The sequence below is a fragment of the Scyliorhinus torazame genome, chromosome 3 (assembly GCF_047496885.1).
Source record: "Scyliorhinus torazame isolate Kashiwa2021f chromosome 3, sScyTor2.1, whole genome shotgun sequence".
NCBI classification, from domain to species: Eukaryota; Metazoa; Chordata; class Chondrichthyes; order Carcharhiniformes; family Scyliorhinidae; genus Scyliorhinus; species Scyliorhinus torazame.
Genome location: NC_092709.1, coordinates 132,446,735 through 132,470,276, shown reverse-complemented (window position 1 = coordinate 132,470,276; position 23,542 = coordinate 132,446,735). Strand labels below are relative to the sequence as shown.

At 44.6% G+C, this 23,542-nt stretch overlaps 1 protein-coding gene across 5 annotated transcripts in view; it reads left to right on the top strand.

Moving 5' to 3' along the window:
- paqr3a (progestin and adipoQ receptor family member IIIa) overlaps nucleotides 1-23,542 on the top strand; it is a 47,731-nt gene that overhangs the window by 7,676 nt on the left and 16,513 nt on the right. For 3 of the 5 annotated variants that reach the window (XM_072496229.1, XM_072496228.1, XM_072496232.1), the window contains 4 exons: nucleotides 1,618-1,773; nucleotides 3,598-3,795; nucleotides 18,429-18,519; nucleotides 19,068-21,227. In XM_072496229.1, the coding sequence (XP_072352330.1) occupies nucleotides 1,618-1,773; nucleotides 3,598-3,795; nucleotides 18,429-18,519; nucleotides 19,068-19,207 (585 nt within the window). In that variant the 3' untranslated portion in view covers nucleotides 19,208-21,227. Of the gene's footprint in view, nucleotides 1-1,617; nucleotides 1,774-3,597; nucleotides 3,796-18,428; nucleotides 18,520-19,067; nucleotides 21,228-23,542 lie in introns of those variants that run through there. The other 2 variants (XM_072496231.1, XM_072496230.1) reach the window with 2 other exon arrangements.

The window sequence follows — 23,542 nt, the reverse complement described above, 5'->3', positions numbered from 1 at the left end:
GGGTTGATACTGAGAGGATATTGTACCTTGTGGGGGAATCTAGAGCTAAGGGGCATAGTATTAGAATAGGTAGTCTCTCATTTAAGACTGAGATGATGAGGAATTTCTTCTCAGAGTTGTCAGTGTTTGGAAATGTCTTTCCCATCGATCAGTAGTGGCTGGGTCATTTAATATTTTGAAGGCTAAGTTAGACAGAGTTTTGATTGACAAGGAAGTCGAGGGTTATGGGGCCAGCTGGGAAAGCTGGGACCAGGGGCTGTTTAGCACAGGGCTAAAATCGCTGGCTTTGAAAGCAGACCAAGGCAGGCCAGCAGCACGGTTCAATTCCCGTAACAACCTCCCTGAACAGGTGCTGGAATGTGGCGACTAGGAGCTTTTCACAGTAACTTCATTGAAGCCTACTTGTGACAAGCGATTTTCTTTTCATTTCATTTCATTCATTCATTCATTTCAAGTGGCGGTTATCAGATCAGCCATGATTTGACTGAATGGCAGAGCAGCCTCAAGGGGAGTGATTGCCTATTCGTCCTATTTCTTGTGTTCTTAACCATGATCAAGGTGTTTTGATTGAGCAGAAGATCAATGAGTTGCAGGACCAGCTGGCTACACTCTGCACTAAATATTGGAAGAAAGACTTCTGTGAGATGCATTGCAGAGGTGGTCACCCAGAGGCATAGTGAAGGAGTGAGAAGTGACCCTCCACAGGGGAGGATGGTTCTGGGTTTCTCTGAGAGGTATACACTTCTTACCACTTGTGATGAGGACAAGAATATGTGATGAGGATAAGAAAACAAGTGAAATTATCAATGATGCTTGTTGGTATTCAGTACAACCTATAAATCTAGGTACAAATAGGGCCCATGGCATGGCTCTGAACATTGAGCAAGGCCTAGTTAGAGGTGTCCTCAGCCAAACTTGCCTGGACAAAGATGACGTTAAGTTCTCTAGGCCTTGCTTCATGGGAACTGTGTACATTTTTCAGAATATGTAACTGCCAGGTGCTGCTGAAGACTGCAGGTATGCCACGGAGTGGCTTTGCCAGAATTAATTGCTGACTGATTATTGATCCGCATAGATGACTGGAATGTGTCAGGCCTAGATAGTGCAAATCCCTTTAGCAGTTGTGCTCTTTCCAATGTGTTTACCAATTATGGGACTTGGCACAGGATTCAGAGAAGCAAAGCAATCTATTATGTTGTTAAGAGCTTGAGGCATGAACCTAGCGTTAAATTGCATTGTTTGATACTGCTCAAAAGCTTCAGCCCTCTGTTTAAAAAATTAGGTAAAAAACATGAGCATCCCCACTGTTCCTTCATTTTCAATTGTAAATTGGCTCACCTCATTTCTAGGTGCCCCATCCCTTTGCTTCCCAATTGCATCTAGAAATGTTTGCAATTTTCCTATTATGGGCCATTCTTTAAAGTGGTGAGGGACAGAGATAGTTGCCTGGTTTTAAATTGGTATGATGTGCAGAATAGTATATCCTGCTTATGACAGAAGCTGTTTACTTACATCACTACAATATAGTTTTAAGATTTGCTTAAAGGTTGTAAACTGAACACCCATTGAAATCATTTAAGTGTTCTTACATTTCTTTTCCTTGTATTTGGTTTGTAGGTTTGCATGTTATGTTCAGTGGGATATCACCTATTCTGCTGCCATCGCTCTGAGAAAGCAAATCGGTGCTGGATGGCCCTCGATTATGCTGGTATTGCCATTGGGATCTTAGGCTGCTATGTCCCTGCAGTGTTCTATGCCTTTTACTGTAATGAGGTGAGTTTTCTTTGCTCAATATGCTTAAGCTTTGAATGGGTTGATTTCACACGATGATTAACAGTAATTTTTGACATTTCTCTTTACTAACCAAATCATAATTAAACCCTGATTGAAATTCATGCCATATCTAGCCACAGATAAGCAAAACCACAGGGTCACATTGGGAAATGTATTGCTTGCTAACAGGAGAAGCGCCCCTCTCAAATATGATGTAGTTGGGGAATAACACCTTGTAGTACATTTAAACTGCTAAGATTAAATTATCTCTTATAATCCTTACTCCAAACTCTGCCCCTAGCTATTGATCCCTCCCTCGGCCCACAGTTTCAGCTAAACCAGTCTGTTTGTGACCTTGGCACCATATTTTACCCTTAGATGAGCTTCCCAGCTCATATCCGCACCGCCACTAAGACTGCCTATTTCCACCTCCATGACTTCACCTGTCTCAGCCCATTGGATACAGCGAAACCCTCATTCATGCCTTTGTTTCCACACAACTCAACTATTCCAAAGCCCTCCTGTCTTAACTCCCACCTTCTACTCTCATTTTTAAAAATAAATTTAGGATACCCAATTCATTTTTCCAATTAAGGGGCAATTTAGTGTGGCCAATCCACCTAGCCTGCACATCTTTGGGTTGTGGGGGCAAAACCCACGCAAACACAGGGAGAATGTGCAAGCTCTACATGGACAGTGACCCAGAGCTGGGATCGAACCTGGGCCGTGAGGTAGCACTGCGCCACCGCGCTGCCCTCACACATTCTACTCTCATAAACTTGAGATCATCCAAAGCTCTGCTGCCCATGTCTTAAATCACATTTAACTCCCATTCCCTTATAACCCCCGATGTTCATTGACTCTGTTCAAGCAACATCTTGATTTTAAAATTCTCAACCTTGTTTTAAAATTCCTGCATGGAATTATCCCTTCATATCTCTGTAATCTCCTCCAGCTCCACAACTCTCTTGAGATATCTGCACTCCTCTAATTCTGGCCCTTTAGGCATCCCCAATTGTAATTGCTCCAGCCTTGGTCGTCATGCCTTCAGTGCCTAGACCCCAAGCTCTAGAGTACCCTCCCTGTACCTCTACCTCACTTTCCTCCTTCAAGACACTCCTTAAAAGCTACCTCTTTTGAGCAAACTTAAAAGGTCCTGAGGGGTTTTGACAGGCTTGATGTGGAGAGGGCTCTCCCATTTAGGTCAGAGATGGAGAAAAATTATTTCTCTGAAGTTTGAAAGTCAATGGAACTTTCTTCCTCAAAAGGCGGTTGAAGCAGAATTTTTGAGTAATTTTAAGGCAGAGGTAGATAGATTCATGATGAGCAAGGGGATGAAAGGTTATCGGGAGTGGGGGAGGTTGATGGGAATGTGGAGTTGAGGTTACAATCAGATCAGCCACCATGATCTCCTTGAATGGCAGAGCAGGCAGGAAGGATTGAGTGGCTTACTCCTAATCCTCCTATTCATATGTTTGTATGTTTATAAGCTTTTGGTCATGTGACCTAATATCTCCATATGCGCTTTTGTGTCATACTTGCAATGTTCCTGTGAAGTGCTTTCATTGCATGAAAGATGCTCTGTAAATAAGATTTTTTGGGGTACTTTAAATGCAAATTATCCCAAATTAGATCATTGCATTTTTGCAAACAAATCTACTGCTTATCACTACTTTCATAAATATGCTACCACATTCAATTGCGAGAGTGCCAGAGTAATTGAATTACTCGACTTTTTCAATGCAGAGTGAGGTTTCCAACCCTGAAGCATTTTTAATAGTTCAAAAATTTGTATAAGTCTTGTTTGTGTTTTTTTGTGCTTAGTATTGGCGACAGGTGTACTTAATAATGGTGCTGGCTATGATACTGGCAGTATTCTTTGCACAAATACATCCGCATTACCTCACTCAGCAGTGGTACAGCCTGCGTGCATTCATCTTTTGCTGCGTGTCTGTGTATGGATTTATTCCAACAATTCACTGGATTTGGCAGAATGGAGGGATGACCACACCGATAGTCCAGGTGAGTGAGAGAAAATGAGTTTAAACTGCACAGAATGTAATGCTTGCATTTGGGGCATATAAAAGAACATGGTGGGAAAGAGTTAGTTATAGCATCAATTCAAGTTGCAAATAAATAGTGCATTCTATTTAATAACATATTGTCGAAAGTATATTAGCAATTTTCATCTAACTTAAACAATGTATTGTTGCATAGTTTAATCTATAGACAAATTAAATCAAACCTTGGTTCTAGATATTCTGGACAAATTATCTTCATTTCAAGGCTATTTTTAACTTAGTGGTCAGTAAAAGAATCTTTTAATATTTTAGGGAGGTGGTGTTGCCTTTGTATGCTTAAGACATGACAAGCCACAGCATATTAGAATGTGCTCACATACAGTATTTCTTTCTGATTCTAACTGTGGCTGTGCCTTCTAGAAGGATCTAGTGCAACCTGAACACTTCCTCATGGAAGGGAATATCTGGATCCAAGGTTTGATTTAATTTATTCTGGGCCATTTCTTGCATATCTCAAAATCCCACATTACAGTATACTTCATAGGGTATGCAAGTTCAACTTAAACTTTTGTGAGCAGCAACTCGTATATCAGGCTGTTCAGAATCTGAATGTTTCACAGAAAACAAAAAGGGAATTCAGGGGCGATGAAGAAAGGCCTGGTTGAAGAATACAGTGTTCAATGTGAATCTGAAAGCAAGTGGGAAGGCAGTATGGAATCATAGATTTGTTACAACACAGAGCAAAGCTATTTGGTCTATCAGCTGTGTTGGCTTTGGGCAAGAGCACTTCAGGATGATCTTAATTCACTGCAGTGTGGGAGGTGAAGTATGGGTGAAGACATGGACTGGTACTCTGTGGTTTGAAGGGAGAAGACTGATGAATGGAGAATTTTATCTTTAAAGTGATAAAAGTGTGATGGCATTGGTTCTCTTCAGTCTTATGCTTCAGGCCAATGTCACCAATTTGTATATCGGTAATGGGTATATAAATGAGGTGGTGCATGGAGAGGAGTTCCTCTCTATGGAGCCAGAGCTGTCTCGGGGAAATGCCCTCCATGCTTTCATTCTGCATGGTGGGGTTTCCTATATGAGCTACTGCTGCACTCCTTCCACTTCCTTGCCTTCGTGGCTGCTGCCCGGATACGCCTTAGCGTGCCTTGTTACAGATGTCCCCAGTGACGTCCCTCTATGGAGGAGTCCTCCCCCTTAACATCAGGGATCTGGGTGGATGGGTGTTGCATCCGAGCAGTCCTGTACAAACTTAGATTGTATCGATTCAGAGTCCCAAGAATCCTGCCATTTTTGGGGCCTTGTGGAGTCCATAGACCATGAGCAAGGAGATTGTTATAGACTGCACCTCCTTTTTTAGTTTCCTAAGAAACATTTTGTTTTAGTTTTGTTTGTACTTCACCCCTATGCTCCTGATCTGCAGGTACCCGGGGTGGGGAAGGAGGAGAACCTCCTCATGAACCTGCTCCTGGGCCTGGCTCTACTTTAAATGAATAGTTCAAGGCAATGGGCAATAGAGGGGGTCACCCAGCTCAATTGTTTGCTCCTCTACTGCAGTTACATTCATAGCTGGGTGTCCTTGGGGAGGAAGCATGTGGAGTCCACCGGCACCGAGGAGGCATTCCATTCCCGGTGGACATCATGGGGACTAGGGTGCCTTATCGACCCCCTTAATCATGTTTTGATTTGATCTTTCAAGTTTCATTTGTGATTTGCTTTGTGTTTCAGGCAGTATCCTTTAAGAGGCTGCCCCCTATTTTTTGTCCCTCAGTTTATTTGATTTGCTAACAAAATAGGGAGAGGAGTTCCACCATTAACGATGAATATAAGCAAGAAAAAAACACCTTCAATCGCAGTATTAAAGAATGATCCTTTCCTTAATTTCAGTCCGTTTAATCCTTTCCTGTCACAAAACAATTAATTTAGTGGACTACAGCCCCTGTCACTGATTTCTTTTTCTTTTCCCACTGCCCAACCACCCATGGTCTCCAGCCATTCACTCCCCATGCTCTGGAATTCCTTTGCTAAAATCTCTCTACTTTCCACCTTTAAGCTGCTTCTTAAAATCCACCCCTTGTTCCGATACCCTGGGCTAGGGTGTGGTCAATTCCAGTCCCCCCCTTGACCTGGAGTCGCAACACAATTGAATTAACCAATAATTCTTAGAAAAGTACCCAAAGTCTTTGGCCCTTGACTGCCCAATAATTACAACCACCAGGTATTAAATTTAAACACAATTACTTTTTATTAAAAAATATATATTGTCATTAAAGTTTGTATTTTTACACTACACACAAAGAAAAGGATGAGACGGTAACAGTTTATATGCACCTTTTCGGTGCCCCCTCAGCACCACCACCCCCCCCCCCCCCCCCCTCCCCTCTTCTGCTATTTTGAGATCTAATCCTAGGCCCTTTCTTTCACTAGGTGGTTTGTTTGGTGTTTGTCTTTTTCTTGTGGCTTGTGTTGGGCCCTCTGATCCCCATGGGCTCCCTCTTGGTGTTTCCTCTGGTTTCTCCTCTTCCCCTCCCCCCTCTTTCCTGTCTGCTTTCAGTGGCCCTGGTGGCTCCTGTGCCCCGCCCCCGTTCTATCAGTTGTTGGCTTCGAATAGGTATTGGAACGGCTGATGAATGGCCCCTATGCTTTGTGGAAGTCATCTTCCCGCCTTCAGATGGTGTACTTGATCTGCTCCAGATGGAGAAATTCCAATAGGTCTGCCAGCCAGTCTGCAGCTGTGCGTGGTGCTGCTGATCGCCAGCCGAGCAGGATTGTCCGGGGGACAATTAGGGAAGCAAAGGCAAGGGCGTCAGCCCTCATCTCCACATGAAGTTCTGGCTGGTCCAATACCCCGAACACTGCCATTCCCGGGCACGGTTCCACCCTCACCCCACAATCTTGGACATTGCCTCAAAGAAGGCTCTCAAGAACCCAGCAAGTCTGGGGCAGGCTTAGAACATGTGGGCATGGTTGGCCAGGCCTCCCTGGTACCGTTCACATTTGTCCTCCACCTCCGGGAAGAGCTCATTCGGGTTCTAGTCAGGTGTGCTCTGTGCACCACTTTAAACTGCATGAGTCTTATCCTTACGCAGGAGGAGTTGGCCCTGTTCAATGCTTCGCTCCAGAGTCCCCCACCCTATCTCCGTCCCTAACTCTTCCTCCCATTTCTCCCTTGTTCCGTCCAGTGGGGAGCGTATCCTTTCTAATAGTCATCCGTACATGACCCCACAGTTCCCCTTTCCCAGACTGTCCGCGTCCAGTAATTCCTCCAACATCGTACCTCGCGGGGCCTTAGGGTACCTTGTCTCCTTGCTGAGAAAGTTTTTAATTTGCAATTAATTGTCCGTTCGGTAGGTCCAGTCTCTCCGTCAGCTCTTCTAAGATTGCTAATCTGTCCCCTATGTAAACTCTCCCAGAAACTTTGTGATTTCATTCATGCCGCTTTGTGGGTCCAAGATGTAGAGGAGCAGATCATCCTCATAGAGTGAGATTCTGTGATCTCTGCCTCTTCTTCGGATTCCCTTCCAGCTTCATGCATCTTGCAGGGCAATTGCCAGTGACTCAATTGCCAGGGCTAACAGGAGCGGGGACAGCAGGCATCTCTGCCTGGTGCCTCTGTGCAACTGGAAGTATTCAGAGCTGTTGGTGTTGGTCCGAATGCTGGCCTCGGGGGCGTTGTACAGGAGTTTCACCATGAGGTGAACCCTGTCCCCAGCCCAAACCGCTCTAGTACCTCAATGAGGTACTTCTACTTTGTCAAAGGCCTTTTCTGCATCCAGGGAGACGATCACCTTTATCTTTATTCGTGTCACAAATAGGCTGAACACTACAATGAAGTAACTGTGAAAATCCTCAAGTCGCCACACTACGGTGCCTGTTCGGGTACACTAAGGGAGAATTCAGAATGTCCAATTCACCCAACAAGCACGTCTTTTCTGGACTTGTGGGAGGAAACCCACGCAGACACGGGGAGAATGTGCAGACTCCGCACAGCAATCTGGTGTTCTCTTCCCAGATGGGGTCAGTATCACATTCAGCGGCCGTCTGATGTTCGCAGTTAGCTGTCTACCCTTAATAAAGCCTATCTGGTCCTCTGCGACCATCTCTTGTTCTCAATCTCTTGGCCAGGGCTTTTGCGAATATTTTCGCATCCACATTGAGCAGCGAAATGGGTTTGTATGATCGGCATTCTGTTGGGTCTTTGTCTTTTTGGGTATCAATGATTTGGTGGCCTGAGTTAGCATTGCAGGCAGGATGGCGCTCCCTAGCGAGTCTGCAAACATCTCCCACAGGTGCGGGGTGAGAGCAGGTGCGATATGTCCGCCAGGAAACCATCGGGTCCCGGCGCCTTCCCCGCCTGCAAGGAATTGATGCTCTTCTTGACCTCTCCAGTTCTATTGGTGCTTCCAGCTCTCCCAGTCTGTTGTCTTCCCCCCCCCCCCGACAGACAGGGGGCGCGGAGGCGTACAGTCCCCGGTAGAAGGCCTCGAACGCTTTGTTGACCTTTTTTGGTTCGGCTACCAGTCCGCCTCTACTGTCCTTTACCTGGGCCATTTCCCATGTGGCTGCCTGCTTACTCAGCTGGTGAGCCAGCAGGCAGATAGCCTTCTCTCTGTGTTCATAAAAGATCCCCCGTGCCTGGCTAAGTCCATTTGTAACTTTTTCCTCTCTGCCAGAAGCTCTATGGTCGGAGCCTCGGAATATCTTCTGTTGACCTCCAGTATGGGGTCGATCAGTTGTTGCCTAGCCGCCCTCTTTTCCCTATCTCTGCGTGTCTTGTAGGCTATAATTTAATCCCTAATCACAGCCTTCAGTGCCTCGCAGAACGTGGAAGGTGAGACTTCCTCGTTCTGGTTGTTAGTAACGTACTCACCTATGACCTGTGATGTTTTCTGGCAAAAGAGGTCTGTGTCCAGCCTCCATGTGGGACATTGGGCACAGCTCGTCTCCAAACTCACACCCATGTAATGTGGAGCGTGGTCGGAGATTTTGATCGTGGAGTATTCCGCACTGACTGTTTTTGGAAGCACCGATTTCCCCACTACAAAGAAGTCGATGGCGGGTGTAGACCTTATGTACTGGTGAGAATGGAAATTCCACCTCACTGGGGTGCAGGAACTGCAATGGGATCCACTGCCCCTATCTGCTCCATGAATGTCCCCAGTTCCCTAGCCATGCCTGTAATTTTCCCCGTTCTGGGGTTTGATCTGTCTGTCACAGTCCTGTCCTGTGCACAGGTAAAGTATCTTTCTCTCCCCCCCACCGCCTCATAATCAGTCCAGCCGGTGCGTATCTATGACGGTGATTTCCGCCATGGTCTTTTTTTTTTTTACAAATTCTGTGACGTCCCAGTTGAGCGCGTACACGTTTACCAGGACTACTGCTGCCCCGTCCAGGACACCACTCATCATGACCTACAATCCCCCTTGGTCTGTAACCTTCTTAGTCGCCGTGAACACCATCCTCTTGCTTATCAAAATAGTTACCCCCTTCCCCTCGTCCCGTAGCAGGAATAATAGGTCTGTCCCACCCAGCCCTTCCTTACCCGCAGTCGGTTCTTCTCCCTCAGGTGCGTCTCCTGGAGGAAGACTATGTTGGCATTCATACTTTTTAGGTGGGCAAAGACTCTGGATCTTTTCACTGAGCTGTTAAATCTTCTTACGTTCCATGTGATAATCCTGGTGAGGGGGTTCTGTCCCCCACTTCCTGCGGGATCCAGCATACTTACCTGGTGGATGTGCCCCTGCACTCCGGGATTTCCCTTTGTTAGGGGACCATCCAAAATAGAAGTGGTCACCATTCTCGCCATGAGGCTGGGCGCCTGCACTCCGGGGTTTCCCTTTGTCCAGGGACCACCCATCATGGCCGCCAACTGTCTGTACGGGGATAATTTATGGATTAGTGCATCATCGTCAGCCATAATTGCTGCCTGCCTGGCAGTCATCACCCTTTGGTCTTCAACATGGGTTCTTATCACAGAAGGTGGCTCAGTGCTTAACACTGCTGCCTCACAGTGTCAGGGCTCCGGGTTCAATTCCGACCTCGGGTGACTGTGTGGGGTTTGCACATTCGCCCCGTGTCTGCGTGGGTTTCCTCCCACAGTCCAAAGATGTGCAGGTTAGGTGGATTGGCCGTGCGACATTGCCCCTTAGTGTCCAAAAGGTTAGGTGGGGATACAGGGCCGAGATAGGGCGCTCTTTTGGAAGGTCTGTGCAGACTCGATGAGCAGAATGGCCTCCTTCTGCACTGTAGGGATTCTATGATTATAAGGTAGGGAATTCTTTAATTCTTCTAAGAGAATGACCTCTCTCAGAACCTTGTAGGTAGTTTCACCTCCCAATGCTCGTTACCATCTATCAAAATTGCTCTGCTTAACCTTGTTGAATTCAGCATTCTTTTTTGGCTGTCTCCTTAAGATTCCGAAACTTTTGTCAAATGCTTCAGGAACCAATTCATATGCACCCACAATAGCTTTTTTTACTTCTTCATAATTTATAGACACGCCGTCTGACAGGGAAGCATAAACCTGCTGTGCCTGCCCCGTCAATTTACTTTGAATGGGTAATGTCTACTTTTTGAGTTGCTGTTTTCTTAAATGCCTGAAAAAGGTTTCTACCTCCTCCTCTTTGAATTTTAGTAGGATCTGTATAAATTTAAACATCGCCACTGGGTTCCGTTCTAAGATTAAGCTCTCTTCTAGTTCCTGGCAGCTCCCCTCCTCTTTTGCTTTTTCCTCTCTCTCTAATTCTACCCTCCTCATTTCCATCTCCATCTGTTTTTCTTTTTTGAAGCATTCGTTAATTCTACTGATTATTGCCATGACCCAGGCTGTGTTTCTGGCATCTCTTTCAAATTTAAATGTTGAGCAATTGCTTTAGTTATCTGTACCCTCCTAGCTTTAGCTGGTACTTCTATTTTTAATTCATCTGCCAACTCGGCGAGCTAGTCGAGATTTCCGGTGTCGATTTGGAGGTGGAGGTCGCATGTTGGAAGGCTCACGCTAGAGTTCTCAGTTTTAGCCCTTTTCACTGGTTTTTTTTGAGGGGACTTAGATGAAAGGTTGTTCCCAATAACATTGTGGGCAGCAGAGGGTGCCAAAATCTAAAATGAAAAATAATGGGAAGTAAGGAAACAAGCATTACTGAAGCCAGTGGTCTTGAGCTGGGTTTGAAGTTCTGAGAGAGGAAAGATGGCAGGTGCAAGATTGTCGGGTGGGGCTGCGCCCAAGGTCGATTACATTGGCATGGACAATGGCGGCAGAATTCTAGCAGCAATTTGCCAAGCACTTAGAGCGGCATGGGAAGGAGATGATGGGGACTCTTAAACAGTCAATGGAGGATGCTCTTGCACCAATAAAGGAGGCTCTTGGAAAGATGACCGGGTCGGTGTGGGAGTGTGGTGAGGTGCTGAAGGGGGTGAAGGAAGCACTATCGTGGCATTGCGACTGGAATGCCTCACTGGGAACTGTCGAGGGTGGAGGATAACAATAAAGGACTGAAGGCAAGGGTGGAGGATCTGGCTGAGTGTCACGTACAACTGCAAGGACCATTTCTTTGATATCGCATCAGACGTTCATGAAGGCTGAAGGACTGGGACTGAACTGAGATCAATTAAGTTGTCTGAAGTTATGGGTTGGGTTGGATTAATTTGGGGACATTGGGATATTGTGTTGTGTTTTCCATCTGTTTTTCTTTTGAGTGCTTTTAACATGTTTGGTTGTTTTTGCTCAATGCTTGATTTGTGTATCACTGTGTGGGAAGGTCTTTGGGTACGGGGGTGGGGGGGGGGGGAAGGCGGAGGAGTTTTGGCATTCGAGGAGTGGGGGGGGGTTCTGAATGGTGACATGGAATGTATGGGGATTGGATGGTCTGGTGAAGAGGGCAAGGGTCTTTTTGCATTTTGGAGCTTGAGCCGATGTGCTGCTGCAGGAGACCCATCTTAAGGTGAAGGATCACGTATGGCTTCGGAAGGGTTGAGCGAGTCAGATGTTCCACTCGACCTTTAATAGCAGGGCCCAGGGGGTAGCAATATTGGTGGGGGGGGGGTGGGGGGGGGGAGCAGACCCGTGGTGGTTTCAGCACCCGGGATTATTATTTTTTTTATAGAACATACAGAAGGAGGCCATTCGGCCCATTAGGGAGTATTCTTTTTTTATCTTCAATGCGTAATTGAGGATCGATTTCTTTGTCATGGGGAAGTGGTTGCTGCTAGGGGTGGGGAAAATGAATACTTGGCAACTGTTATTTCAGATCATACACTGCACTTGGTGGATGTGGTCTTGGAAAGGGAGCCGGCACAGAGGCCGGCGTGGCGGATGGAAGTAGGGTCACGGGCGGATTTGGGTTTCTGGAGGATGGCAGAGGTCATAGACAATTATGTTATATTAAATTAACAACGGGAGGTCGCGCCTTCGGTGGTACAGGAGGCGTTTAAAGTGGTGGTGCATAGTGAGATTATCTTGTATAAGGCAGCAGTTGATGGGCAGGCTCGGGAGGAACGGCAGCAGTTGGAGGATGACATTTCAGAAGTGGACAGGAAGTACACACAGCATCTCGCACCAGAGTTCTTTGTTAGCAGGAAGGAGCTGCAGACAAATTTTGATCTTTTGTCCACAGGGGGAAAGTGATACGCCTGATGAGGCAGGCAAAGGGGGAAGTGAATGAGAATGGACAGCAGGCCAGTCATTTGTTGGCAGACCAGCTCAGACGGCAGGCGGCCTTCGGAAGATTGTTCAGGTTCGGGATGGAGTGGGGGGGTTTGGTGTTGTCACGGGATCAGGTGAATAGGGTATTTGAGGACTTCTATAAGAAATTGTATAGGTCGGAACCCCCGGGGGATGAATCGGATATGCAACAGTTTTTAGAGTGATTGGAGTGTCCCACACTGGGGAAAGAGCAGGGTCGGGTTCAAGCAGCCAGTAGGGATTGAGGAGGTGCAGACAGAGAAGGCGCCAGAGCCGGATGGGTTCTCGGTGGAATAAGTTTGTAGCCAAGACGTTGTTGCCGGTGGAGATATGTGAGGATGTGGTGGCGAAGAGGGTTCTGCCAGAGATGATGGGACAGGCGTCTATTTCACTTTTGTTAAAGAAAGATAAGGACTCAGTGAAGTGTGGGTTATATCGGCCGATATCCCTGTTAAATGTGGATGCCAACATACTTGCAAAGGTATTGGCGCTTCGGCTGGAGGAGTGCCACCCACAGGTGGTTGGTGAGGACCAGATAGAGCTTGTAAATGGGAGGCGGTGAGCATCGAATGTGCGGCACCTGTTAAATGTGGTTCTGTACCCGGCAGAAGGGAAGAAGCATAGTGGCGTCGGACATGGAAAATGCATTTGACAAGGTTGAGGGGAGCTATTTATTTACGGTGCTGGAGCGATTTGAGATAGGGCCTAAGTTTGTGACATGGGACAAATTGGTATACGCAGATCCGAAGGCGAGCATTCGTATGAACGAGGTAAGCTTGAGGTACTTCCGGCTACAGAGGGGAACGAGGCAGGGGTGTCCCATGTCCCTCCGCTTGTTTGCATTGACGAAAGAGCCCTTGGGCATTGTGCTGAGGGGCTCGGATTAGTGGGGGGGTATTGTGAGGGGGTAGGGCGGGGGGGCGCTCCTTGTCCGCTGATGACCTTTTGTACATATCTGACCCAGTTCCAACAGTGGGGGATATAATGGGGCTGCTAAAATGGTTTGGAGCTTTTTCAGGTTACAAACTAAATTTGGAGAAAAGTGAGTGCTTTTCGGTTTCCTCACTGGGAAATGGGACTAACTTGGGGAGGGCGGGGGGGGGGGGGGGGGGGGGGGCGGCGGAGTGGGGTTTGCCATTTCAGATGGCGGCCACCCATTTCGGGTATCTGGGGTTGCAGGTGGCTCGGGATTGGGCCTGGCTGCGTAAACTAAACCGAGCCTGGTGGGGAGGGTCAAGGTGGACTTGCATTGGTGGGATTGCCTCCCTCTGTTGCTTGCGGGCCGAGTGCAATCTGTGAAAATGAATATCGTGCCGCAATTCTATTTTTTGTTCCAGTGTCTCCCGGCCTGCCTGTCAAAGGAATTTTTTGTGGGGGTGGAGCACTGATCTCGTCATTTATTTGGGCTGGGAAAGTCGGCAGAATTTGTGTAACAGTGCTTCAGCAAGGGGGATAGTTAGGGGGCTTGGCCTTCCAAATCTTACTACTGGGCAGCGAATGCCGAGAAGGGTTGGGGTAGGGAGCCAGAAGCAATGTAGGTGAGGATGTGTAGGTGGTTGGGGCTGTGGGGATTGGTGCCGCTCCCGTTCACCCCAAGGAAGTACTCGAGTAGCCCGGTGGTGGTGGCAATGCTAAGTTATGGAGGCCATTTCAGCAGCATTTTAAATTAGAGGCAATGTCAAAATTGATGCCGGTCCAAGAGTCACTTGTTTGAACCAGCTGAATTGAGGGGCTAAATCGCTGGCTTTGAAAGCAGACCAAGGCAGGCCAACAGCATGGTTCGATTCCCGTAACCGCCTCCCCGAACAGGCGCCGGAATGTGGCGACTAGGGGCTGTTCACAGTCACTTCATTTGAAGCCTACTTGTGACAAGCGATTTTCATTTCATGCGAGGTGTCAGGGCTGGGAGTAGAAGTGGGTGGTTACAGTAAAGGATCTATTCCTGGGAGGATGATTTGCAAGTTTGGAAAAGTTGAGGGAGAAGTTTGCGATCCTGCAGACCGAGGCTTTTGGGTATATGAAGGTGTGGGATTTTGTCAGGAAGACATTCCTGAAGTTTCTAGTGATGCCTCCCCCCCTCTTTGCTGGAAGGAGTACTGTCGGTTATGGATTTGAAGGGGGAAGTCTTCCAGGCTATTTATGGGAGGAGGAGGGAGTGAAGGCCAGGTGGGAGGCGACGTTGGGGGTGCTGGAGCACAGATTGTGGTGCGAGGTGTTGTGGAGGGTGAATGCGTCGACCTCTTGTGCGAGGCTGGGACTAATACATTCGAAGGTAGTGCACAGGGTGCACCTGACGAGGTCAAGGATGAGTCGATTGTGGGAGGGCGTGGAGGTCTGCGAGCGGTGAGGGAGTGGACCGGCCAACTACGTACATGTTTTGGTTGTATCTGAAGTTGAGGAATTTCTGGGACTCCTTCTTCAGTAATCTCGGTGATCTTGCAAATGGGCTTAAAGCCCAGTTCTCTGGGGACCATATTTGGGGCGTTGAACCTGCCGGAGCTGCAGTCAGGGGCTGGGGCAGATGTTTTAGTCTTCGCCTCACTGGTGGCTAGAAGGCGGATCATTTTGGGATGGAGGTTAGCTCCACCCCCCCCCCCCCCCCCCATGCCACAGTGCATTTGGCGGACTTGATGGAGTTTCTGTGTTTGGAGAAAGTTAAGTTCACCTTGAGAGGGAATGTGGAAGGGTTTCATAAGCGATGACGCCCATTCATTTCTCACTTTAAGGAACCAGCCTCAGTCAGCTGCTGGGGAGAGTTCAGTTTCTGGTTTGTAGGTGTTGGTTGGTGGGAGGGGAGGGTTGATTTTTTTTTGGGGGGTGTTGCTCATTTTAGCCTTAGTTTAATTGCTCTTGTTCTATCACCTTTGCTCGAGTCGCTAGGTATCTTTCTGATACCGCCACGTGGTTCAAGTCAGAGTAATGATCAATAATCCTTGATCAGTGGGCGGTTTTGGGGTGGTCGTTCACCTCTCTTTGTGTAGGCTCCTGCTGGCGCCGAAAAGTCTGGGTTGGCTTTGTGTGTCTAATTTGTTGCACACTGTTCCCGGAGATTGCTAATTTATATTCAGATGGCTGGTGTGTTATTATGTTGATGGCTGCAGGTATCGATTCTGTCTGGCCTCCCCAGAGGCGAATACACAGTTTTACCTGCAGCTGCCTGTTTGAGTCCTGTTGGCTGATTTTCCCATCAGCCTCTTCCGTTTGCCATTTTAAATCGGGGTTTGGCCATTCTAATCGGGAGTTAGCCATTTTAACTGGCTACCTGGGGGGTTGCCTTAAGTTTGTGTAAAATGTTGAAAATTTAATTAAAATATTTTCAAAACACATTTGACTAGCTTGTCTTTTCAAAATTGTTTTAAATAAACCAAAGACAAGTCGCCTATCTGAAGAAAAATCTTAGAAGCTTCCAGAGCCATCCTATTATATTGCTACAAACCTGGTATCTTTTTAATTTATACTTCACCATCTCCCTTTCCAAAGATCCTGGCTGAGCCCCCAAATTATGTTACGACACCCTGATCTAGGGCATGGTAAATTCCAACCCCCCCTTGACCTGGAGTCGTAACACAATTGAATTACCCATAATTCTTAGAAAAATATCCAAGTCTTTGACCCTTGGCTGCCTAAACATTACAGTCACCTGGTTTGTAAATGTAAACACAATTGCTTTTTATTTATACCAAGAACTATAAAATGTGCAGCAAATACAAATAGTTAACTATCTAATTCCTAATCCCCCACTTTAACTTCTCCTACTTTTTACACACACAAGACAAACACCAGAGGGGTGAAAATAATAAGTAACAGGGAAAAATAATCTTTGTTTCAGTTGGTTGTCTTTAAGCAGACCTTTTTTCAAAGTAAGCTTTCATATCTAGGTCTGTTTGCAGCCTGTAATGGTTTCCACTGTAGATTCATTCAGGTCTATGCAGTTTCTGAAATGCAGCAACTCGCAGTCTTTCTAGAAGGAGAAAGAGAGCAGGTCTTTCCCCTGAAGGTCCAGGATTCAAACTGAGCTCCTTGGGTGTCTGAAAATCATTCAAATCAAGTAAGACCAAATCATCACCTGTTACCAGGCAGAATATGGCCTTTTAGCCAATTCATTAGCGACCAGTCAGCCAATCGAATCAAGTCCCACCCCATCTGTCAGACACCAAAAAGTGGGAGTTCTCCTATTTGAAAAAACAGCACCATATACTATGCTGCAACATTTTGTATTCCTCATTCTCTCTGCTGTTTGACTTAAAGATACATGTATCAAAATGATAACAGCAAAAATAAAGGGGAAATAAGGACTCTTGCACTCTAAAGTTTTTTCTTCAACATTTCTAATAACGCCCTTTTGTCACATCACTGCTGTGTAAAATGCTTTAGCAGATTTTGATAAACACTATATAAATGCAAGTTGTTGCTATGGAGGGTTTCAGTACAGAAATTACGTGTATTTTACTAAAAGTAATCCAAGTTGGTCATCAAAGGCTAAATTGAGCAGCACATAAATAATTGGATTGAGAATTGGTTAGCAGACAGGAAACAGAGTAGGAATAGGTTTTTTAAGTAGCAGGCAGTGACGAGTGGGATCCTGCGTGGACCACTGCTTCGGCTTCAGCTATTCACAATACAAATCAATGATTTGGATGAGGAAACCAAATTTAATATGTCCAAGTTTGCTGACACAACACAAAACTTGTAAATATGAGTGGTGAAGAGGATATTAAGAGGCTTCAAGGTGATTTAGACAAATTTTTAAAACTTTCTCCAATTAAGGGGCAATTTAGCGTGACCAATCCACCTACCCTGCACATCTTAGGGTTGTGCGGGTGAGACCCACGCAGGCACGGGTGAATGTGCAAACTCCACAAGGACAGTGACCCAAGGCCAGGATCGAACCTGGGTCCTCAATGCCGTGAGGTAGCAATGTGAATCACTGTGCCACTCTATGATTTAGACAATTTGAGTGAGTGGGCAAGTACATGGGAGATGCTGTATAACGTGGTTACATGTGAAGTTATCCACTTCGGATGGAGAAACAGAATGGCAGAGTATGATTTAAACGGTGATAGATTGAGAAATGTCGAAGTACAAAGGGACCTGCGTGTTCTAGTACACCAGTCACTGAAAGCAGACATGAAGGTACAGCAAGCCGTCAGGAAGGCAAATGGTATGTTGTCCTTTATTGCTAATATTTTGAGTACAGGAACACTGATATCTTACTGCAACCACAGTGTCTTGGTGAGACCACGCCTGGAGTATTGTGTGCAGTTTTGCACTCCTTATCTAAGAAAGGATATACTTGCCTTAGAGGGAGTGCACCAAAGGTTCACCAGATTAGTTTCTGGGGTGGTAGGATTGTTGTATGAGATGGGTCGACTGGGCAGTATTTCCTGAAATTTTGGAGAATGAGAGGGGATCTAATTGAAACATAAAATTTTGACATGACTGGACACAGGGGTGTTGTTTCCTCTGGCTGAGGTTTAGAACAAGGGTGTCACAGTCTCAGGATAGGACCAAGCATGGGGTGAAACCTTGGGTGGGGTGCTCTTTCCAAGAGCTGGTGCAGACTCAATGGGCCGAATGGCCTCCTTCTGCACTGTAAATTCTATGATCTATGAAACCTTTTCACTCCGAGGATGTGAACCTGTGGAATTATCTACTACAGAAGGCTGTGGAGGCCAAGTCACCAAACATATTTAAGAAGGATGTCTAGACACTTTAGGGAGAACGTGGGAGGATACCGTTGATAGAGTATCAGCCATCATCATATTGAATGGTGCAGCAAGCTCAGAGGGCCAAATGGTGTACTCCTGCCCCTACTTTCCATTTTATATGAATGAATAGTAGTTCATAGCAGAAAGTGTTTGGATTTATTCCTATTGATTTACAGTTCAGAGTTTAATCCTATTCATTGTGGAGCTTCTCATAATTCAATTATTTTATCTTCCCAGGCATTTGTTCCACGTGTATTTGTGATGTATTTAATGGGTGCAGTGGCTTTCTTTCTCTACATCACAAAAATTCCAGAAAGATATTTTCCAGGTGAGAATTCATCACGCACAGGTGAAAGTTGATTTTTCAGACAATCACGAATAGTATGAAAGCTAGTCACATAATCAGTCTCAGGACAAGCAAATTGTCACAACTTGATTTCCAATAGCAAATCTTTAACACTTAGTGTAATATTCAAAACAAAGGTTTCTGCCTTCCAAATGAATAATATGTGAAATATGAGTGATGTGCTGGAAGCTGAATCAAGACTAAACTACTGGATCCTAAAAACAGAAAGATTGCGCAACCAGGAGTAATTGATCCACTTTAAATTGAGAGGATATTTTGGCTTTGAATATGGGAAGTAGATTGAAAAACTAGTTCAAAGCTTCAAACTGTTTTGCCCAGTGGACAGTTAATTTCTTAAGACCTTTCTTTGCAACAAGATTTAAAAATAAAACCATTTGTATGTTTATAAATTTCATTTTTTATAATAAAACAATTCGACATCCCAGTGGTGCTGGTTATAAAATGTTGCCCGTTGTAATATTCTTTGGATGACAGTAGATCGCAAGTTAACATTTCTGTATCCTTTACAGGGCAGCTCAACTATCTCGGTTCCAGTCATCAGTGCTGGCATGTCCTCGTTGTACTGATGTTTTATTGGTGGCACCAAACTGGAGTCTACATCACACAGTATAGACACAACCAACCCTGTTCTCAACTAATGAATACATAACTGCAACAGGAGTGTCTTGTAGTTCAGTGAACAATTTCCTAAAAGTGCCTGTTAAAGAATCTGCAGTGCTGTACTGAGCCTAGTTATGGGCAGGGGAAGGACAGAATATTAAAATTCTACCGCTGAATGCATCATGTTTATTGTTAATATATATATATATAATATATATATATATACGTAGACATTTTTTAACGTTGAAAAAAAAAGTTAGTTCCAGACCTGTATAAATTATACACTACAGACATTTTCCAGTAGCTTTTTGTAAGATGTCATATTACTTATTTAAAGAGCTTACACTTTAAGGTGTAATGGTCATCTTTCAAATAATGTTTTCCCTATCCTTTTGCTAAGATACTGAGACTTAATTGACATGTCATATACTTGTCTGAATCTGAAACTGCAGAGTGAAATAGGCTGGATTTCAGATTGCTTGTAGTGAAAATGAAGCAAGTATGCATATGCAGACTTTCATTCAGCTGCCTAAATCCTAACATTCGTAAGTGGATGTTGTTTTAACCTTGGCTTTGTGCTGCATTACACCTTTATTTCACGGAGTGAAAGCCCAAGTAGCGTGATTCCCTCCTCGGACTTGCCTCCACCAATCACTACTTTCTACATTTGAAGCCATTTTCCATAGATCAAAAGTAGAATAAAATGTGTTCTTCTTTCAGGTCTGTTTACACTGAAGTTTGCTTATCACACTAAGTCTTATTCCCTTATGAACTAGGAGACAAGGAGGAGTAGAGTGTGTGCTGAAATTAAACTGTAACATGTAATTAACATGCCCAATAGTGCATCCATAAAAATAAAATCAGGGAATTAACTGCTTAATTTCCTTATCTAAGAAGGGATAGTGTAGACAGAATTTGAACATATAGCATTTAAACTTTATGAATAAGAACAGCCATACCCTAAATGGTTGATAATCTGCCTACATTTACTAATACGTGCTTCGGTTTCCTCCCACAAGTCCGAAAGACGTGCTTGTTCGGTGAATTGGACTTTCTGAATCCTCCCTCTGTGTACCCAAACAGGTGCCGGAATGTGGCAACTAGGGGATTTTCACAATAACTTTATTGCAGTGTTAATGGAAGCTTACTTGTGGCAATAATAATAAAGAGTATATTAAATGCATTTTTCCTGACAAAGTATCAACTTTGATCAAGTTGTACAGATTACTGGTTGTGAATGTCATTGCCATGATGTTAAGAGTAGTAAGTGATCAGACCATTTCCCCCAGAGTACCTTAAAGTTATCACCTTAGTGACAGACTGGTCAGGCCGACTGTTGTGATATTTATTGTCTGATGGGAGAAAGTCAATTACTTCTACCTCATATAGCTAAAGAGCAAGTAGGCAGCTAGATTGTCTTACTACCTTGAAGGTCCCTGCTGAACTAGCTAGCAGGGTATTAGAACAGATGAATCTTATGATTCTAGTAAGTCTCAAAGGGAAAAATACTTCTATTTTCCTTATTAAAAAAGCATATCGTTGGTATTTCAAATAATAACTCTTCAAACGATAGAACAATTACTCTATGAACAACATTGATTATTACTGGGTAAATTTTTATAAATCTGCGTTCCTTTCCCAGAGCATCACCCAGGGTATTATGTTCTAGGTTTATCCTTTTGATATAAAACTTAAAACTAGTGGAGGGCTAAGTGCAATGTGCAAGTTTTTGTGTTTTGTGCAGAGAGAGATCTACCAGTAGAACTCTTACTGTTTGAAAATGGTACTTGTTGTAATAATGACTTGTTTTTAATTGTTTTTACTACTTGCCCTTAAAGGACAAGCAAGTCATGTGATATAATGCTTAAATGCACACAATTTATCAGACTGGAAAAGATTATATAAATCCTGAAATTGTAAATTTATTTTTTTGAGGGTGTGATGAGAGGAAGAGTGCAGGGAGTGATGATGTTGTTGAGTTCAATATGACAAACTGTATGGAACTTTGTTCATTATTTTTCCTGTGACTTAGTGGCTGGTGTTATCAATAAAACATGTTTTCCAATTGATTCAATTATTTCATTACCCATCTAATTAATTACATAATGGGTGTGATAAATTATCTTGGGAGGTAGCAATGAAGTAAGTTTTTTTTTGACAAATCTAACCAAGGCCATTTGCAGAATACAAAGATGTAAGAAAACTGGGCAGCACAGTGGCTAGCACTGTTGGCTCAGTGCCAGGGACCTGCGTTTGGTTTCGACCTTGGGTGACTGAAGTTTGTATGTTGTCCCAGTAACTGTGGGTTTCCTCCTACAGTCCAAAGATGTGCAGGTTAGGTGGCTTGGCTATGCTAAATTGCCCCTTGAATTTTAAGTTCCCCGCCAGCAGGTTTGTAGATGGGGTGACCATGAAATATCACAAATGGGCTTCCAGCTGTATTCCCTCTGATTCTTGCCCCAATTGAGGCTTCGTGGCCAATTATTTACAATTTAAGGGCTGTTTCACATCCAGCCGCAATGTTTAGGCTGTCAGGAGGAATTCCTGGGGATGGGCGAAGCCCAAAAATCATCACGTTCAGGCCTTGGGTTGGAGGCTGGTACACACCTCCATCAGAAGCCCCCTTTTAACTTTGCCCCTTCCTGCCCACCCAAGTTCAAGCAGTCACAGTCCCACTCCGAGACACCCAAAATTTTCTCTCTTCCTGGAATCCTGGGTCTTTAGTCCCTGCAGCATGCAGTCACTGGAGCCTAAGAGTTGCCAGCCAATCAGATTGGCTAGCAGCTCTCCAAGGCAGGACACTCTTCTGAGTGAGGGGTGGAAATCCTGCCTGCAGACAATTAACACTTGGAAAGTGTACGGCTGCGAGACAGATAGGGTTGGCAAGTTATGTATAGCCTGCTGATTCTTTGGATGGCAGGACAGGAAACTCCATAAGGGAACAAATGAGGGCCAGCAAAGAGGTATGTGATATGGAGAAATCAGGAAAGAAATCAAAAATCAACACTAAGGCAACCAGATATTTTACAGGCACATCAACAACAAAAAAAGGCGGTGATGGGAATAGAATTATTAAGGAATACCACAGGTAACGAGTGAGATGATAAAAATATTTAATTTAGCTTCCCATATTTACCAGCGAGCTAGGACAGTTAAGACAGGATGTTGAACGACGAAATGAGTAAAGTAAGTGCGTTTAAAAGAAAAACGAGATGTATTGAACAAACTAAAACAGGATAAAGCCCCTGGTCTGGGTGGATTGCATTTAGGTATTTTAGAAGCAGCTCGGGAAGAGACAGCAGAGGAATTACTAATATTTAATGTTAGAAAAATATGTGTAGCGTCAGATGACTAGCAGATAGTTACCTAATTCCCGTATGTAGAAAAATGGACAGGACATGTCCAGGGAATTATACATCAGTCAGTTATAACATTGGTGGTTATTCAGAGTGGCAGAAGGTGGGAAGTGATGTTCCGTAACATTCTTAAGAGGGGGACCACTGATGTGCACAATTTATATTAACAATTTAGATTCTAGAATCCAAAACACTTCTAAATTTGCAGATTAAAACAAATACGGTGGTTGGGGGAGATGGTCAATACTGAGAAAGACTATAAATTACATGAAACATGCAGATAAGTGACAAAGATCAACACGGGTAAATGAGAGGTAGAATATATTGGTAGGTTTCATCGGGTACATGAAGGGGCATGTCTAGGTGGGATTCAGGAACAAAGGGATCTTGTAGTACAATGCACCAATCTCAAAGTTGGATCACAGATAAGCAAGGTCATAAATTTAAAAAAACAAGCTCTACACTTTATTTCTTGGGATAGAATTGAAAAGTAGGGATGTTACGCTAAGCCTGAATCAAACCCTTAGACCACAGAAGAGAGTTCTGGGTGTAGTTCTGATTGCCCGGTTATAAAAAGGACATTGAAGCACTGGAGAAGGTGCAGAGAAGATTTACAAAGATGACACCAGAAATGCACGTGCATACATATCAGGGAATGATTTTGACGGCTACATTGCTTCTCTCTTGAAAAAAAACCAAGGTGTGATGTAATGAATATCTTTGAAATTATGAAAAGTTTTGATAGGCTGCATTCCTTGTGGAGGAGAGCATCAAGCCAAGATATTTACCAATAAATTCAATGGGGAATTCAGAAGAAGTTTCTTCGTTCCAACAGTGGTGTGTGGAACCTGCTGTATAACCAATGTATGTAATCCTTTATGTATAACAGACATTTGATCCACCACTGTCCATTTTGTGCACTCAGTTAAATTTCAATCCTGTTAATTCATAGAATCATAGAATTTACAGTGCGGAAGGAGGCCATTTGGAAAGAGCACCCTATTTAAGCCCACACCTCCACCCTATTC